We start from the raw sequence: 18,961 nt of genomic DNA on the forward strand, positions 1-18,961 counted from the left end.
CCTCGTGTGGCCTGGGCAGCTGCCTGGTCAGCCCCAGTTCCCAGGAAAGCCACTCCCTGGGGATTCAGGCCCTTTGGGGGCTTTGCTTCCTGCATCTGGCCCATCTGTGACTTCGGGGACGGAGAGGAGGCCGGGGCCGGACATCTGGAACAGCACGGCTGCCCTGACAGGCTCTTCCCCACCTGTCCACTCTTTGTACCGCAGAGGCCCCGCAGGTCAGCATCCACACCCGGTCCCAGCACTTCTCCCAGGGTATGGAGGTGAGCGTTAGCTGCTCGGCCTCTGGGTACCCCACACCCCACATCTCCTGGAGCCGTGAGGGTCATGCTCTGCAGGAGGACAGCAGGTAAGGGGCCCAGGGCCAGGGGCTCTGGGACTGGGAGCAGGTGAACAAGGCCTCCCAGGGAATGCTTCTGGGACTCCATCTTTTTACCTGTAAATGGGGCGGTGGCAGTGGGGGGGGTGGCACGGGGAGAGGAGAGCATTTGCCCTGCCTTCTTCCTGGGGTCATTTGAGACTCTAAAGCAAGATCACTTTGGAAATATAACGATGCCTCAGTATAAGCTCAGGGGTCAGGAGCTGTAGTTCCAGAATCAGGCCGACCTGTGCTTGAATTCTGCCTCTGCCATTCAGGCTGTGTGACCTTGGGCAAGTTGCTTTACCCCTCTGAGCCTGAATTAACAAGGACAATCTAAAGCTCTGAGCACACAGCCAGGCACAGAGCAAGCAGTCAGTATAAAATGGCGATCACTAGTGATGTTATTAATTAGTTATTGATGATGACTGTGGTAGTCCTGGAGTGATCGGACCTAATCAGCTCCTTGTGGTCGAACATGTTGTTTTATGGCGTGACTCCAGAATCCGTGTGGATGCCCAGGGAACCCTGATCATTCAGGGGGTGGCCCCAGAGGATGCTGGGAATTACAGCTGCCAGGCTGCGAATGAGCTTGGCACAGACGAGGAGACGGTCACCCTCTACCACACAGGTACTTGGGCCCCAGGCATCTCTGAAGAGCCTCTCTCCTCTCCCTTCCTCCCTCCTTCCCATCCTCAAATACTTATTGAACGTCTACTATGTGCCAGGCCCTGGGGATACAGTGGTGAACACATGGTCCCTGCCTGGGGGGGGGGCTTATATTCTAATGGGGAGGCACAGAAAAAGCATGCAAACAGATAATGGTACTTTTGGAGGGTGCTTTGGGAGCACAGGGCGGCGTGATGTGCAGGTGGGGACGGGAGGGACATGGCTGGTACACACAGGACCGGCCAAGGCCTCCACAAGGAGGGGATGCCTGCCAGAGACAGGAATGGGAAAGTGTTCCAGGCCGAGGGACCTGGTGAGGCAAAGGCCCTGAGGTCAGAATGAGTCTGGGGCGCTCAGGAGGCCACAAGAAGGCTGGTGTGGAGAGAATGGGAGGGAGTTGGGGGAGGGGACAGGGGGAGGGATGGGCAGGGCATTTTAGGACCTTGTAGGGTTTCGGCTTTTTTTTTTTTTTAAGATTTTTTTTTTGTTTTGTTTAAGAGAGGGGGCACAAGCAGGGGGAGGGGCAGAGGGAGAAGCAGACTCCCCACTGGGCAGGGAGCCTGATGTGCGGCTCGATTCCAGGACCTTGAGATCATGACCTGAGTGAAGCAGCCGCTTAACCAACTGAGATACCTAAGTGCCCCAGGTTTCAGCTTTTATGGCAGATTAGTGAGAAACAATGTGTGTGGGGTGGGTTGGTTCCAGGAGTGACTGGCTTTAATTTGAGGTCTTGGGTCAGAAAAAAAGAAAAAAAAAAGTGGCTAGATTTTTCTGGGGCAACGGTCCCTGACTGGTGGGCGGTGGGGGAGAAGGCAGGGGGTGCAGCTCCTTCTCTGTCCTCGTCCCCCCCCCCTGGGAAAAGCTGCACTGTTGCCCTAGGGAGTCTGTGGGTGGGTCCCAAGTTCCCCTTCTGTTCCCATGCAGATCCACCGTCTGTCTCTGCGGTAAAGGCGGTGGTGCTGGCCGCCATCGGCAACGAGGCCGTGCTGGTGTGCGACGTGTTTGGGGTGCCCCCACCCCGGGTCGTCTGGTATCGAGGTATGTCAGGTGGCCCCTCTGGGGCCCCCCAAAAGGGGTCTCTGGGAGGGCTGACCCGTTCTGGTGGCACCCCTCCCCCAACCCAGCATCCCCACGGCTCAGTGGTGAAGAGCGGGATTTAGAGTCAACTCAGATTTGAATTCTGGCTCCCATGGGTGACAGTGGGCAGGTGACCTGCCATCGCTGAGCCTGCTTCCTCATCCAGGAAATGGGGAACATCCGAGAAGTTAGTCGTGTGAGGATGAGATGAGTTCACATAAGTGAAGTGTTGAGAACAAGCCTGACATATGAGCTGGGCTCCGTGTTCTTTTTTTTCTTTTTTCTTTTTTTAAGATTTTATTTATTTGAAAGAGAGAGACACGGCAAGAGTGGGAAAATAAGCAGGGGGAGTGGGAGACGGAGAAGCAGACTTCCCACTGAGCAAGGAACCTGACACGGGACTCGATCCCAGGACCCCAGGATCCTGACCTGAGCTGAAGGCAGTCAGACGCTTCACCGATGGAGCCCCCCAGGCGCCCCTGGGCTCGGTGTTCTTAGTGATGGTGACTGTGATGTCACTAATCTGAGAAACGGGGACCAGTAGTACCAGGGCTGTTCTGAGGCTCTTTGGAGCCAATGGGTACAGAGGGTCTTCCCGGTGCCGGACTCTGCTGGAGCTGGAGTTTGGCTGACGGGAGTGTTCTTGAGCCCTCAGCAGGGGACGAGGGCCTAGGGCTGCTCCTGTCTTTCCAGAAGTAGAATCCTAGCTCCCTCCCAAGGGTCAGCCCTCACCCGTGTTGCCCTCTCCCCGCTGGACGGGCTGTATCATTCGTGCACCTGCCTGCCAGCTTGCCAGAGCCCACCTTGACTTTGACACCTTGACTTTGACACCTTGACTTTGACACCTTGACTTTGACCCAGGCAGAAGCAGCTCGAAGCGTGAGCATTTTGTGCCAGGTCACCCCTGGGCGGCAGAGGCCCCGGGACTCCTGCCCCGGTGCTCGCGTCTCTCCGGTTCTGGCCGAGAGCCCGCCCGGGAACCCTTTTTAAAAGGGCCCCTTTCAGTGGAATATTATTCATGCTGGAAAAGAAGTGGAATTCAAATTGTACAACAGTGTGAAAGCAGTTAACACCCCTGAACTGTGCTCTTGAAAGCGGTTAAGATGGTAAATTTTGTTCTGGGTTTTTTTTACCACAATTGAAAAGTTTTTTCATTTGAAAACAAAGGCTGAAATTCTGAGAACAGCACGGATGAGCTTGGGGGACATGATGCGAGTGAAATCAGCCAGACATGGAAGGACTAATACTCAAGGATTCCGCTTACGTGAGGGACCTAGACGAGGCAGATCTGTAGGGACAGAAAGGAAAAGAGGGGTGCCAGGGGCTGGGGGTGGGGGGCTGGGGGGTCGGTGTTTACCAGGGACGGAGTTTCAGTTTGGGAAGATGAGAAAGTTCTGGAGACGGATGGAGGTGATGGTTGCGCAAGCATGTGAACATATTTAATGCCTCTGAATCAAAACGCTTAAAATGGTAAAGTTTTGTGTTATGTACATTTTACCACAATAAAAGCAATAAAAATAAAAAATTATACTTAAATTTAGAAAGTAGGTTGGAATCAGGGCAGCCTGTCAGGCTTCAGGATCCTGGGTGTAGAGAACAGGCGGGAGAAAGGAGGGAGAGCTCGGGGTGGGTTTCGGGAGGTCTGCCTGGGGTCAGGCGTCAGAGAGGCAGCCGTGGCTGGGGTGTGCTCATCCCAGGGTGACCCCAGTCTGGAGCTGGGGCAGAGGATGGGGACCCCGCAGGGAGGCTCAGGCAAGGAGTCTGTGGGTGCTGAGCCTGTCGCACGTAAGGGGACAGGCTGGGCCTCACTCGTGGTCAGCAGAGGGGCTCAGGGAAAGCCCCCTGGAGCCAGGGGAGCTGACTTAAAAATTTTTTTAAAACTTGTTGTAAAATACAAGTAACAAACTTTACATCTTAACCCTTTTTAGGGATACAGCTCGATAGTATTAAGTACATTCGCATTGTCGTACAACTGTTACCAGCAACCGTTTCCAGAACTCTGTTCCTCTTACAAAATTGGAAGTCTGTCCCCATTAAAAAACAGGGGTCCTGGTTTTGGGAGGAACCTTGCCCCACTTGGCCCCTCCCAGGCCCCAGCCCAGTGCAGTTACAGGAGCCCGAGGGTCAGGAAGCCTCAGCAGCCTGGTACCCCAGGCTTCCCTGGCCACCATGGGCCCCCACCTGATGCTGTCCCATCTTTGGTGCAGGGGGTCTTGAAATGATTCTGGCCCCTGAGGGCTCCAGCTCCGGGACGCTGCGGATCCCAGCAGCTCAGGAGAGGGATGCTGGCGTCTACACCTGCCGAGCTGTCAATGAGATAGGCGATGCCTCTGCAGAGATCCGGCTGGAGGTTGGACGTGAGTGTCCCCACCTGCCCCCTCGCCCTTTGCCCTGCCGATGAGCAGGGAGGAGGGAACTCTACCATAGAGAACGCCAGTGTGGAATCTGTATCGTGTGCCTCCAGAGCACGTGGGACTGAGGACACGGTGCCTCTTGCTGTATGACAGATTGCCCCAAAACTTGGTGGCTTAAACAGTAAGCATTTGTTAGCTTACAGTTCTGGAGGGGCCATGGTTTGGGAGTGGCTTGGCTGGGTGGTTGTGGCTCGGAGGCTCTCACGGGATTGCAGTTAATGCTTTAGCCGGGGCCGCATCATCTGAAGACTCGACTGGGGCTGGAGGAGCCGGTCTGGATTCACCCACGTGGCTGCTGGCAGGATGCCTCAGTTCGTTCACCATGTGGGCTTCTCTAGAAGGCTTCTCCTGACACGGATTCCCATGAGCAAGGGAGCTGAGAGAGGGAGAGAGAGAGAGAAGAGAGAAAGGAGAGAGAGAGGGAAAAGGGGGAGAAGAGAGAGAGAGAGGGAAAGGGAGAGAGAGGGAGAGGGAGAGAGAATCCCACAAGGAAGAAGTCTTTATAACTAGCCAGTCTTGGAAGTAACGTACAGTCACTTCTATATTCTGTTGGTCACGCAGACCAACCCTGGTACACGGTGGGTGGGAAGGGCTACTCAAGTGTGTGCATCCCAGGAGGCAGGGGTCCTTGGTACCACCTTGGAGGCTGCCTACCACGGGGACAGTTTGGTTCGATCTTGGGCATTGTCATCCCTGAGACCTGAGTTCCCGTCTTGTCTCCATCACTTACCATCTATGTGCTGTGGTTGAGTCATTGACCCTCAGTTTCCCTATCTGTAAAATGGGGCTGATCATGCCATGGGGTTGCTGGGAGGGTTTGGTGAAATCAGGCATATAATGCTTAGCACAGGGTTTGGCCCATCTCGAGTGCTTAATAAACAGATGGGTGATTATTGCCTTTTTACAGATGGGAAGTCTGGGTTCTTCTGTGGCTGGCACACAGCCTTGGCCGTGACTGTCATGATGTCTGAATTCCAGGCCTGCACTCTGGGCCCTGGGGATTGCTCAAAGTTATGGACACAGCTCCTCGGCAGGCTGGGCCAGCACAAACTGGGCTCTGAGGGCTGTGCCGTGGCCACAGTGGGAAGGCCAGGTGTTGGGAGTCCCGGGGAAGCACAGAGAATCAAGAATGTGCTTGTCTAGGCTGGGTGGGAGGGCCAAGGGGCTCCCCAAGGACAGTGGGGCGCCCTGCGTGGAGCAGGCCCTGTGAGTAGAAGGTTCTGGCCCTGAGGAAAATGGTGCCATGGCACGGCTGGATCCTCCTAGGCTTGGGGTACTGTTGGTCACTTGTTCCTCCAGCACGCGGTCACCAGGTGGCCAGGTCCTGTGCCGGAGACACAATGGCAGGCGAGACTTGGCATCTGCCATCTGTTGCCCTTGGTGTCAAGGAGAGAGACGGCAAACAGTCAGGTGGGATACTCAGGCTAGTGAACATTTGTGAGTGGTCTCCGTGGGGAGCTGTTGGTGCCCAGAGAAGGGGTCCAACCAATACTGGGGGCTGGGAAGGCTTCTTGGAGGAGGTGATGTCTGAGGTGAACCCAGGAACAATCAGTCAGGTGATGAGCTAGGGAGCAGGGTTCCAGGCAAGGGGAGCAGCAGACGCAGATCTCCCCACGGCAAGAGAAGTGAGCCAGGGAGTGAGACTGCGTGGGGCGGGGCAGGGGGGGAGGGGGGCGAGGGGCGCCCAGGAGACTGCTACCTGCTGTGGGTCATGCTTGGCCTCAGGAGTCCAGCACGGTTTAGGTTTTGTCCTGTGGGGCGGGTGAGAGTTTTTAGGACAGAGGGTGACATGCTTCTGTTTCCTCTGTAGAGAGTGCTCTGTGTGGCTCGCTCTCGGGTGGGGTGGGGTGGGGTGGGTGTGGAAAGCTGCAGGCTTAGAGCCTGATAACAATAAACATATAAGCCAGGATTTCTATGAAGTTTGCCAGGTACCAGGGCCAGCTCTAAGCATGTTTCGTGTACTAACATGTAAACCTCACAGCAACTCTTTGGGGTGGGTTCTGTCATCATCTCCTGTGGAGATGGGGAACATGAGGCACAGAGAGGTTAAGTGACTTACCCAAGGTCACACAGCTGGCGAGTGGCAGAGCTGATATCTGAACCCAGGGTCCAGGCTTTTAGGCCCTGGACTTCATCCTGATGCTCACCAGCAGGGTGAGCTGGGACGTTGCTTCCCTGCTCTGAGCCCCGGGTTCCTCGTCGGCAAAACGTCCCTAGGATGTTGCATGAGTGCGAGGTAAGGCAGGCCTGGGGCCTGAAGGGCTCTGATCAATGTCACTGTCATTGTTCATTGTCAACAGGTTTTGGGTGAGCAGAGAGGGCGCTCCAGGAAGGGCTGCACTTGGCGTTGTCACGGGTAGTCATCCTTTGCTCCGTGTCTGATTTCTTTTCAGCAGTGCCTTATTTATTTGGGGCCCCAGCTAACATGCCCGCCTGGTCCTGTTCCTTCACCTGTCAGCGATGGACGTTAGGGCCGGTTCCCCATGTCAGAGGAGGAGACGGCTGGCATCCCAGGGGCAGGCTTCTTGGCTACTGGTGGCCTTCGGCCTTGAGGTCAGGGAGGGGGTGGATGGTGGCCCAGCACCTGTGTGTCTGGGGAGAGCTGGCCTGGCAGCAGCGGTGGGAAATCGAATTTCCTGCCCATCTGGGTGGCAGCTGTGGCCCAGCCTTCCTAGCCAGGCTGGCAGAGCCTTCCAGGGCGGGGAGCGGCTGGGCACTGTGCCCACCTCCTGCTTTCACGCTGGGAACCGGCTTCCTGGCGGCATTTGGGAAGGAGCACGGCGAGTGCCAGTGTTGGTGGCCCCGCCCACGGGGTCCCTTTGCATCACCTCTGGGCCGGGCATCAGGCAGACTGGAGTCCTGCATTGTTGATACCCAGATTTTGCTGCTTCTTTGGCCAAGTTAGGGACCTCCCTGAACCTTCCTTTCCCCATACATGAAATGGGATGACAGTAATAGAGCTTTGCTCATAGGGTCCTTAGGAGATTTAATGAGAGAACGGGCTTTGCTCAGGGCTTGAATGGAGTAGATACTCAACACGCCAGCCGGCCCGGGCCCAGGGTGACTGGGCTCCACGGCAGGCAAGCCCTCCCCAGGTTCAGCGCCCTTTCTGTTCTCTGAGAACAGCTGCTCTGAGCTAAGTCATCTGCACCTGCTGGATTCTCCCTCAGGAAGAAAGGATGCTCATTCCTCTGTGTGTTTCCTCATTTCCACCCTGCCTTCTGTTCTGGCCTAGAAGCCCCAGGTTGCCGGGTAGATGAGCAGGGGAGAGGAGATTATGCTTTGGGGAGTGCAGAGCCCCCCTGGCCAGCCTGGGGGAGCAGGACAGAAGCAGCTCTGGCTTTTCCACCAGGCACAGCGGGCAAGGACCCATGGCCTGGGATAGTTCCAGGGCCCCTGGGACAGTGCTCTGATTTTAATTTCTTTTAAAATCAGAAGGAAACAAATGGATGACAACAAGTGGATGAGAATGAATCCAGCCTGGATTGTGTTTGCCTTTATGTCAATGCAGCCATAAAAGAGAATTGTGAATATTTTCCAAGGAGGAGGAGGCCCCTGAGAGTGTACCAGCAGCTGCAGCCCGGGCCCAACTGCAGGAACCTTCCCAGGAGGGGGCTGTGGAGACCGTTCCCCCCAGTCACGGACACCCTGGCATTCCCTCTGAACACAGGACCAGTTTATGGTCCTTCCCTGGTGACTGCAGGGATCACTGGGGCGTCTGTGAGGAGGGGGCCTGAGAGCAGAGGTGGCTGAACCCCTGATGAGTCTCTGGCAAGGGCACTGGGTTGGCAGCCCAGCCCCCACCAGCATGCTGCAGGACTCAGGGCCCATCCTGCCCCTGCGCCCGGCCTCAGTTTCCCATCTGCAAATGAGGGGACCAAAGGGCCTTCAGCTCTGACATATGAGGATCCAGGGGTCCTGCCTTATTTGGGGGCTCCAGTGAGGAACGTGGCAGGGGGGATGGCTGTGCTGGAGGCTGAGTCAGAGTTTTCTGGGTGGGATCTGAGTCTGGGATTTGGCTGCTTTGGGATTCACCCCAAAGAGAGGACAGAAGAGGCGGGTGCGGCTCTGGCTGAAACAGCAGCCAGACCTAAGCTCTGAGCCCACCTCTGCCGTTGACTTCGAGCTGTGCCCTTGGGCAGCCTCCTTAATCTCCGACCATCAGTTTGCTCATCTGTAAAATGGGGTTGATGAAATTTTGTGGTTGTGTTTCTAAAAGCACCGTCACCATGCCTGTCCCTTAGTAGGCATTCCAAATGCTACCCTCTGTATGTATTATTTGCTATTATAAACCGGTTGTCCCTTTTTTGGGGGGAAGTTCAGAACTGGGAGGAGAATGGGGAAGAGCGTATGCTGTGTTGTGTTCCAGAGTCTGGAGACGAAGCTGGGATGTTTGGGGGCTGAGGAGGGACGGGTCAAGAAGCAGGTCTGGCAGCACGGAGTGGGTGAAGGCAGCCTCTGGGGGTGTCTGGCCCCGGAGCTGAGCCTCAGCTCTGCCCATCTAGAGGGGATGGTAAAGCCGTGCGTCCCGGGGCCAGGGCTCTGCAGGAGCAACGATCCCGTCTGAGGCGAGCCCGGAGCAGAGGCGTTCTGGGATTCTGGGCCGAGGCAGCTGCCAGGCCCCAACGAGAAGGAGAGGCGTGCGGGTGGTGTCTGAGGCTGGGTCCAAGGCTGTTGGGTCCTCCTTGCAGTAATTTTCCAAGCTGTGTTTCCTTGGAACATCCCTAATCTCCAGGCCAGGAGGGAAATTTGATGTCATGATTTGGATGGATGGGGGAGATTTCTGGAGGGAGGCGGACAGAACAAAGGGGTGGAGGATTTTCCATGGTGTTAGCTGCCACGGGTTAAAAAAAGGCTAGGGACCTTCCTGGTCATAGGTCTGGGGACAGGGCTCTGAAAACCATGCCCATAAGCTGCGGGGACAGGGCCTGAACCCATCTGGAATTGGGCCAACTCCTGGCCTGCTGAAGGGCAGAAAGGATCGTGAACTTCTGTTTTGGGAAACAACTTGTTTTCTCCTGATTATAAATATAAGACGACGCTTAGAAAAAAGTTTAGAAGAAACACTACAAACTGTTAACAGAGCTGACCCTGGGGAAGGGCGTGAAATTTGGGGTGTGTGGAGCAGAAATTGGGGGAAATGTATTCTTGTGTATTATTGGAGTTTTGTTTGACTCCCGTGAGCAGGGCGATCCTTGTTTGGGACTCTTGTCCTGGTGCCATGATTAATACGGCCCTTTTCATGCTCTGGTGTCCCATTTGGACCGTCCAGTGTAAGGTCACCTATTTATAGTAAGCATGTTTCCATTTTGTGGTGGAGTCTTATATACTCCTTGCAAAAATATTAGCAAACAGAGATGTGGTGAGGAGAGTGAAGATGACCATTCCTCTCTCCACAGATTCAGCTCTTTGGGGGTCAGGAAATGGTGGCCCAAGTTCAGGGCACCTGCCAGAGGAAGAAGGAGGAGGGCAAGAGAGGGGAGGGTCTCCAAGGTAGCTGGGCTCCTGTGGCTGGAGCTTGACTTGCCACCCCTCAGAGGTGGGCTTCCCAGGTAGTGTCACTGCCAGGAGCAGGCCTTTTGCCCCTCTGCACGGCGAGGCCCAGCAAGGCCCCCGTGACCCCATGCGAGGGTATGAGGCGTGGCGGCAGCTCCGTCCCGCCAAAGGCCGCTCCCTCTGCCTCATCCCCAAGAGCTCTCCAGGGCTGGACCAAGCCAAGCTCAGGTTGGCCCTGGAGCCCTGGATATGAGTCAGCCCCAGGTTCAGGAGGGTGAGGCTGGGAGAAATGGAACTTCCCAGCAATGGGAGGGGAGGCGGGCGGCAGAACAGTCCTCTGGGGGCCCGGGGGTTCAGCCACCAGGCGTGGCTGACTGGGCATCTCCCTGCAGATGCGCCCCAGCTGATGGAGCTGCCCCGGGACGTCACTGTGGAGCTGGGGAGGAGTGCCCTCCTGGCGTGCCGGGCCATGGGCCGCCCACCCCCGATGGTCACCTGGCGCCGTGGAGATGGCCAGCCACTGGGGCCTGGGCGGGGCAGCAGGACTAGGCAGCCCGATTCGGGAGTGCTGTTCTTTGAAAGTAAGACACTGGGACTAGGGGAGGGTGGGCAGGGGAGACAGGATGGCTTCTGATACTCTCAGCCCCCAGGCCGGGTGGCTCGGGGCAGAGCCTTGACCCCTGGCGTTGACAGCAGGTAAGGTCGATGCAGGGTCGTATTTTGGCTGGCTGACCCTGGTCACGTGGTTCCACTACTCTGAACCCGAGGCAGTAATGATAAGGACCAAACCTCCCACCTGGGTTTATGACAGGCCTCCCGGAGGGGTTGCTGTGTGGGTAATACACATAAAGCACCAGCACAGTCCCTGACACGTGTCAAGTGTTACGTGTGTTAAACGTTGCCATTATCATGGCCACCGTCATCACTACTACAACCGTGTGCTCTGTGTCGGGACGGATGCCGGGCACCGTGTTTGCATCAGAGACCCCACCCCGTCCCGCCACAAGGCACAGGGATTCATAAACGCTCCCCATTCTTCAGAGGAGCGCTGAGCCCTTTCCTTCCGGCTCTTCCAAGGCCTGGCTGCTTCCCCCAGCCCTCCTACCTCACCTCTGCAGGGCCGGGCTGCGCTGACGGCTGCCTGCACCTTGGGGGCTGGAGTGGTGGCGTGTCCAGGCAGTCAGGCCTGCCTCTTTCTGCCCCTCAGGTGTGGTCCCCGAAGACCAGGCCCTGTATGTCTGTGAAGCTCAAAATGTGTTTGGGAAGGTCCGGGCAGAGGCCCGGCTCGTCGTGACCGGACACGGTTCGCTGGTGGATCTAGGGGAGGAGGGTTTGGTGGGGAGGTTGGGCCCCTCCCAGGGAGGTCCCCCCTGTGGCCGCCCACCTTCTGGGACAGATGTGTCCGGGCCAGGTTCTCCAAGAGAAGCATCTGGATCCCTGCTTCCTGGGCAGTGTGCCCCAGAAAGTGTGCCCTTGGACCCTTGAGGATCCCCTATCCTGATGCTTCTGCTGGTTCCCTGGGGAGGCGAGGGGGGCAGAGGGGCTTCTGTCCCACAGATGACCACCCACAGGAATTTGTGTGACCCATGCCATCTCCTGTCCCCACAGTCCCGCCGCAGATCGCCAGCAGCGCCTCCACTGTCCGGGTGCTGGAGAGGCAGCCGGTGTCCCTGCCCTGCATCCTCCTGGCTGGGAGACCCTTCCCGGAGAGGCGCTGGCTCAAGGCCGGCCTGCCCGTGAGTGCTGACTCTTTGGGTGCAGTGGCAATGGTGTCTGGGGCTGGAGGGTCTGTCATGTTCCCCCCTTGGCCTCCGCTTGGCTGTTCACTTGTTTTGGAATGTGCTCTTCCTTCCTCCCTCTCTTTCCTGCCTCTTTCCAGAAATTTCTCTGATAAATGCACTGATAGCGTCTGTCGCCCTCTCAAGTCCTGCCAAGGATCGTGTGGCTGCTGGTCCCCTCTGGAGAGCAGCAGGAGGACCTTACGCTCCATTAGTGCTGAGGCTGGAGAGCAGAAAGTTGGGGGGGCACAGAGACAATACTTTCATTCCCCCCCCATTCTGAGAGTTCCAGGGCAGAGACATGGCCCGTTCGTACCTGCCCTGACTATAGCTGGGCACACAGTGGCTGCTTTCTCCACTCACACTGATTTGGTTTAGTTTCTTTCATTTCTCCTCTCATGGTCACTCCTTCTTTGCCGCCCCACCTTTCCTCAATTCCTGTGCCTTGTCCTCAGACATCCTGGGGTCCTTGTGCTCTCTCGGGCCATAGAGAAGTGCTCTCACTGCAACAGATGGGCAGATACTGGACACCTAGGGAGGTAGTGACCGTGTGGCTGTCTTTCTGTTCCTGCTGTCCTGGTCCCAGACCCTGGTGCATGTCCTGTTCCCAGACCCTGATCATGCTGGTGACTCACTCTGCAGCCTGTGTGATTAGCCGTGAGCCCGAGGAGGCCCCTGCCCCAGGGTGTGGGCTGCAGCGGTGAGGAGCCTTCCTGAGTAGGATCGGATGGGCAAGGGCGGAAGGAGCGGCCCTGGGCCTCGTCGAGGCCAGGACAGGGAGTGGCTGGAGATACGGAGTCTGTTTTAGCTCAGGAGGAACGCTGGGTGGACCGGTGCCTGTTGGGCCGCTGAGGCCACGAGCAGAAACCCCCTCAAGCTGGCTCAGCCCCAACAGGCCTGGTCTCGAGGTGCTGCCAGAGCAGCTTCTAGAACCTGAGAGCAGGGCGTGAGGCCGGGCTCACTGGACAGGGCCAAGGAGGCCGAAGAGGGCTCAGGCCTGATGGAAAGGTTCTTTATTTTTTTTTTTTTTTAAAGATTTTATTTATTTATTCAATAGAGATAGAGACAGCCAGCGAGAGACGGAACACAAGCAGGGGGAGTGGGAGAGGAAGAAGCAGGCTCATAGCGGAGGAGCCTGACGTGGGGCTCGATCCCACAACGCTGGGATCACGCCCTGAGCCGAAGGCAGACGCTTAACCGCTGTGCCACCCAGGCGCCCCTGGTGGAAAGGTTCTTAAAAGGACCCTTCACCAAAGACAGGCTGACTAGACATCTTTCAGGGTTTACTCCAGGCCCCATTCTGGGCCAGTGCTCCCTGCTCCACCCTGGTCCCCGTGGGGACACATCTGGGCAGCCACCAGGAGCCACTATCTCTTCTTCTCTCTCTGGGGCCATATCTGATGTGGCCATACCTCTGTTCTACTCCGTGTGGCCCTGTTCTCTCCCCAGGAGTTTGTCCCTCCTCTCTGTAGCCTCGGGGTGGAAGGGCCCTGGAGCCCCAGCCCCTGCTCAGTAAAGGCTCTGCCCCCAACCCTGCACTCGTGAGACAGGCTCTCATCGGCCCACTGGGGTCAGACAGCTTGCCCTGGTCCAGCTGGCCGTGGGAGAGTGGGGTCAAGGCCACCTAGCCCTGAGGGCTTGTGGGGTGGAGGAGTCTCCGCGAAGGCGAGGGGGTTCTCCAGACCTCTCAGTCCAGCCTGCTCCCCACTGGCCCGGCGGGCAGTGCGGTTTCCAGAGCGCTCTCTCTCCTCTGGCTCTGCGTAGGGCCGCAGTTCAAACTGGGGCTTCCTCACCCTCCCCAGCTCCCAGCTGGCAGCCGGCATTCCGTCCGAGCGGATGGCAGCCTCCACCTTGACCAGGCGCTGCAGGAGGATGCAGGGAAGTATAGCTGTGTGGTCACCAACACGGCCGGCTCTCAACACAGCGCTGTGGAGCTGGTTGTCCAGGGTGAGTCCCAGGGTGGGGGGGTGGGGTTGGGGCGTGGGGCATGATGGGAGGGGGAAGGTGCATGGGGAGAACTTGATCTTCAGTACTTTTATTTAAAAACATTGCACAAATAGTGCATTTTTACTGTAGGAAACTTCGAGGTGAGATAGATAAAAGATAATACTCCCACAATGCCAAAAGCTAAGGAGAACCAGATAATTTTACATTTTGGTGTGATCTTTCACACGTCATACACGTGTGCATATATACACACTATATATGTAATGAGTTATGTGTAACATAAATTGTATATAACTTTATTCACCTTGTATGTAATAATTTTTACATAATATAGACACTATATAAATTCCATGTAAATTCTTTATCTACATTTCTATCCGAATATGTATAAATTCTTTATATATACATTCCCAGAAATATTTAAAAACCAAACTGGGACCACACCGTATTACTGTCTTACAACCTGGGTATTTCCCTTGACAAGTGATTCTGAATATTTTCTGTGAATAAATACTCAGAAGGCTCGGTTTCAGACGACGCGTCCTCTGTTTGGATGAGCCATGAGCATCTCACCTGCCCCCTTTTGTTGGGCTGCTCCCCAGCGTGGATACACTGGGGACCACCTTTGCCCACATGCGCCATTCTTTCCTTAGGATAAACCCATTCATGTAGAATTGAGTTTTGACTGATAGAAACCGCACATTTTTAGGGCTTCTTGTGTATTTTACCCAATTACGCACCCCCCCCCCGACAGCGTTGGAGAGCCCCTGTTCCCTTCACCCACGTGACTAGCTACCACCGTTCTTTTTAATATAAGACAAGAAGTTTTGAGTTTGGTTATATTTTGTCATTTAGCAAGGATGTTAACGTCCCCTATTTTTTTTTTCATTTGTTTCATAAAACCCCCGAGGATGAGCCGGAAGAACGTTGTTACCCATATTCTAGAGGAAAACCAAAGTTCAGAAGGAGGTGGGGTCTAGAATGCAGTCTCTCCTCCTCATAACTCAGTTAAGAACGTGACCAAATGCTGGACATGCCCCACGTGCCGGACCTCTGCGAGGTTCTGTGTGTGTTTCACTTAAATTTCATAACGACTCAGGATGCGGGGTTTAAAGGACCCCTGTTCTGAAGTGACGGCTCAGAGAGGCATGTCACTCAGCAAGATCCCAGGATCAGCAAAGGCTACCTCTTGCCCCGCGCGGCACAGCCTCCTGTGTGGGGCCGTTGCCGGTTCTTGGCTCACTTCATTTCCATTCGACAGGTCTAATCGACTTGCGGGCTTTGGCCACCTGAGCGAATCCAGACGGGCATTTTCCTCCCTAACGGGTCTCAGCGTTACTGGCAGAGCCCTTGGCTTCTCCCGGCTTGTCCACACCCGGTTTCTCCTCCCCCGCAGATCTGGATGGTGCCCAGAATGGATTTGGCACTTGTTTTCAAGTTCACTGTGTTCTGTGAACACTCTGCTGCCCTTTCTCATCTGTCCATCCCTGGAGAGTAGGAAGGGAGTTGGGGTTAAGGAGCTTTTTTGCTGATGAAGGAATATGGGTACCAAAAGATTAAGTGGTTTATCCGAAGTCCCGGAGCAAAGAAATGGCACAGCTGGTTCCCAGGCACGGGCTGCCCTCCGGCTGGGGCATGAATCTATAAACGTGGCTGTCAGTGCTGTCTATGCCACTTGTATTCTTTCATGGAAATCGTTGTTGTTTGTTTTTAATTGTGGTCAAATACACATAACATAAAACTTACCGTTTTACCCGTTTTAAAGCCTACGGTTCAGTGGCATGAAGCACGTTCACTCTGTTATACAACCACCACCGTCCAGCTCCGGAACTTTCTCATCCTCCTAAAGTGAAGCTCTGTCCCTATTGAACACTAGGTCCCCGTTTCCCCTCCCCCAGCCCCCGGCAACCAGCATTCTCCCTTCCGTCTCTGAATTTGCCTGTTCTAGGGACCGCATGTGAGTGGGATCCTATAGCGTCTGGCTGATTTCACTTAGTATTTTGTGTTCAAGGTGCATCCTTGTTATAATACGTTACCAGGCTTTGAGTCCTTTTACAGCTGAATACTGTTTTACATGTACACACCATATTTTGTTTATCCATCAAGCCATTGGTGGATACTTGGGTTGTTTCCACCTTTTGGCTACTGTGGATAATGCTGCTCTGAGCCTTGGTTTATAAAATTGGTTTGTTTTTGAAAGTGCCACCTAGGATCCAGCCCACCGCCACCCACCATGTCACCAATGAAGGGGTTCCGGCCTCTCTCCCCTGTGCGGCCTCCGGGGTCCCCACCCCCACCATCACTTGGACCAAGGTAGGAAGACCCTGTAAGCATGAGGGTAACCAGAGAGGTGGGCCCAGCGCATCATGGGGAGGGGAATGATGCAAGTCGCCATGGAAGGTGGGCTTTGCTGATGTCACCTGTGACTCTACCGTAGGAAACCAATGTCCTGACCTCCAGGGGTCCCCACTACAATGTGAGCAAGGATGGCACCCTGGTCATCACCCGGCCATCGCCCCAGGATGCCGGGACCTATGTCTGCACGGCCACCAATGCTGTGGGCTTCTCAAGCCAGGAGATGAGGCTGTCTGTCAACAGTGAGTGACAGCCACCCCTGTCCCGGGAGAGGGGCTTGGCAGGCACGGAGGCAGGGGCATGGGCAATCTGACCTTACCTGCATCTCCCTTGTCCTTTGTCAACCCTGCCTCTAAATTCTTCCCATCTGAAAGGCACACAGACTAAAGCTGTCTTCCCCCAGCCACTGCCTGTAGTAGTGTGGGCATACTCTAAAAGGGGTTCCAACTCGGGCCTTTGTAAGTGGATGGCAGGCAGGCCATCACTTTATGGAGACTTGGAAAACCACAGGGTCTACACACCGGACCCCTCCCACCTTGGCAGCCCTTTGCCTGCCTCTCTCCCTGACTCTCTGTGCCCCCGACCCCTCCTTTGGATTTCTTAAGTGGTGCATCCTCCCTCAGAAGGAAACAGTTCCTTCTGTTTGGAATTCCCTACCCCCTCTTGGCCCAGCTGACTTCTCCCATTGGTCAAATGTAGGTTCTCTGACTCCTCAGACTGAGTCAAGTCATTTTGCTGTAAGCTCTCTAGAATGTCCCCTGTGTAACACCCTTTGCAGGTATGATTAAATGACGAATCGTGTACTGAGCTGTTTGGACTAGTGTTCCCTTGGGCCCTAATGCTGTGAGGACAGGGGCAGGATCTGTCCCCTTTGCTGCTGCTTCCCAGCATTCACACAGAGCTGAGTTCTCAGGAACTGCCTGGAATAATGAATGAGCAAATGCACAGACAAGTTTTTCTATATATACTCCTATAGCCAATACTCTCATGTTGCAAAAAAAAATTTTTTTTCTCAAAGGGGAGATTTTCTCTCTAATGTGCAAGGGAATGCCTGAGGGCTACATGGGGTCTTGATGTCGCCAGCTGGCTAGCTTAATTGTTGCTTAGACACCTACCGGTGCTGTCTGTGTATGAGCACCTGGCTAGGAATGTGGGGGCGGGAAATAAAGCTGGAGGGGTGTGGGGTAATCTCTGTCATTAGGAGCCTTGAGCTTGAGATGAGAAAGACGTGACAGGCATGGGTTGTTATAAACCCCCAGTCAGGGTTTGAGAAGGCCAGAGGGACATTGTGCATATCTGGTCGTTGATATCCTCAGAATAACTGGGATGATCCTGGGAGAGAAGGGAGACAGAGAAGATGAGGACAGAACCTGCTGGAATGTCCCCGGGGAAGAGACGGCAGGATGAGGAGAAGCTAGAGGGCTGCAGACACTGGAGCAGGAGGGACCATGTCAGGGTCGTCAGAGCAAGCCGAGCTTCCAGAGGGAGGGTGGTGGCGGAGAGGTGGGGGCCGGGACTGGGGGGAAACCACTGGATCTGAGCCCACCCCCAAACCTGCGCTCTCCCCTGATAGCAGAGCCCGCCCACTTTCTGCACCTCCCAGGGTGGCAGTATCCTCTCTGCTGCTTGGGGGAGCCATCCTGGTCTCCTTGGGCCCCCGTGCAGTGGCTTCCTGTCCAGCTCACAGTTGCTGCGGGCTTCTACCAACAGCTGAGCCCAGGATCCAAGTGAACAGCTCACGTGATGCCGACGAGCCTCTGAGAGTCACGGCCAAGGCTGGTGATGAGGTGACCCTGGACTGCGAGGCCCAGGGCTCCCCAGCCCCACTGGTCACCTGGACCAAGGACTTCCGCCCTGTGCCATCCGTCACCGACAGGTAACCCCGACCGCGTGCCCCTCCGGCCTGGACATGGTCAGAGCTTGGGGTTTGAGGAAACGGGCCTCAAGGTGGCCAGTGACCCAGCCAGTGTGTGAGACCCTGTGGACACTCCACTCCCAGGGGGATGTGTAGTCAACTTCACACATAGCACTTCTTCTTCTTCTTTTTTTTAAAGATTTTATTCATTTGAAAGAGAGCACGAGTAGGGGGAGGGGCAGAGGGACAAGCAGAATGATGTGGAGAGAATGGAAGGGAGTGGGGGGATGCTGGGGACAAGGGGAGGACGGACAGCCCATGTAGGGCATTTTAGGACCTTGTAGGGTTTCGGCTTTTGGGGGTTTTTTTGTTTTGTTTTGTTTTTTTGAGAGAGAGAGAGAGAGCAGGAGCAGGGGGAGGGGCAGAGGCAGAGGGGGAAGCAGGCTCCCCACTGAGCAGGGAGCCCGATGCAGTACTTGATCCCAGGACCCCAAGATCATGACCTGAGCCGAAGTCAGATGCTTCACCGGCAGAGCCACCCAGGTGCCCCCACACATAGCACTTTAGTCCATGGGCCCCTGAAGCCTCTCAGGGGACCTCCAAGGGAGCAGAGACCCCTCTAAGAGAAAGTGAGAGACCCCTCTGAAGTCACGCGCACCCAGTGCTTCGGCCCCGGCCGCTGGGTGCTGCCGGCAGAAACGCGGCAGCTCTTCCATCTGGCCCCACTGAGGCTCAGCGAGGTGCGGAGCACTGCTTGCAGCCACCCAGCTAGAAAAGAGGCACAGCACAGTTGGGACGGCGTCCTGACCGTGTCGCGTTCTGTGTCCTCGCCTGCCCGGCAGACCAGGTGTCTGGCGGCTGGGCTTTCTGACTCAGCTTCTCTCCAGCCATCAGAGAGGGAGGCCTTACCCCCCAGGCTGGGGTGTGGGAGATGGTGGTTCCAGACAAGACAGCCTCGAAACTCCTGGGGCCCTTGCCTTTTAGGCCCAGGGCGGTGGGAGGAGGGGGTGTTGGT

At 55.8% G+C, this 18,961-nt stretch overlaps 1 protein-coding gene across 4 annotated transcripts in view; it reads left to right on the forward strand.

Annotated features, from left to right (window-relative positions):
• Positions 1-18,961, forward strand: part of HMCN2 (hemicentin 2) — a 149,405-nt gene that overhangs the window by 39,084 nt on the left and 91,360 nt on the right. For 3 of the 4 annotated variants that reach the window (XM_057313385.1, XM_057313386.1, XM_048223413.2), the window contains exons 12-22: positions 205-346; positions 859-986; positions 1,949-2,062; positions 4,309-4,458; positions 10,404-10,592; positions 11,219-11,314; positions 11,620-11,747; positions 13,592-13,736; positions 15,937-16,049; positions 16,174-16,333; positions 17,802-17,967. In XM_057313385.1, the coding sequence (XP_057169368.1) occupies positions 205-346; positions 859-986; positions 1,949-2,062; positions 4,309-4,458; positions 10,404-10,592; positions 11,219-11,314; positions 11,620-11,747; positions 13,592-13,736; positions 15,937-16,049; positions 16,174-16,333; positions 17,802-17,967 (1,531 nt within the window). The remainder of the gene's footprint in view (positions 1-204; positions 347-858; positions 987-1,948; positions 2,063-4,308; positions 4,459-10,403; positions 10,593-11,218; positions 11,315-11,619; positions 11,748-13,591; positions 13,737-15,936; positions 16,050-16,173; positions 16,334-17,801; positions 17,968-18,961) is intronic. The other variant, XM_057313387.1, reaches the window with a different exon arrangement.

The sequence above is a fragment of the Ursus arctos genome, unplaced genomic scaffold (assembly GCF_023065955.2).
Source record: "Ursus arctos isolate Adak ecotype North America unplaced genomic scaffold, UrsArc2.0 scaffold_18, whole genome shotgun sequence".
Lineage (NCBI taxonomy): Eukaryota > Metazoa > Chordata > Mammalia > Carnivora > Ursidae > Ursus > Ursus arctos.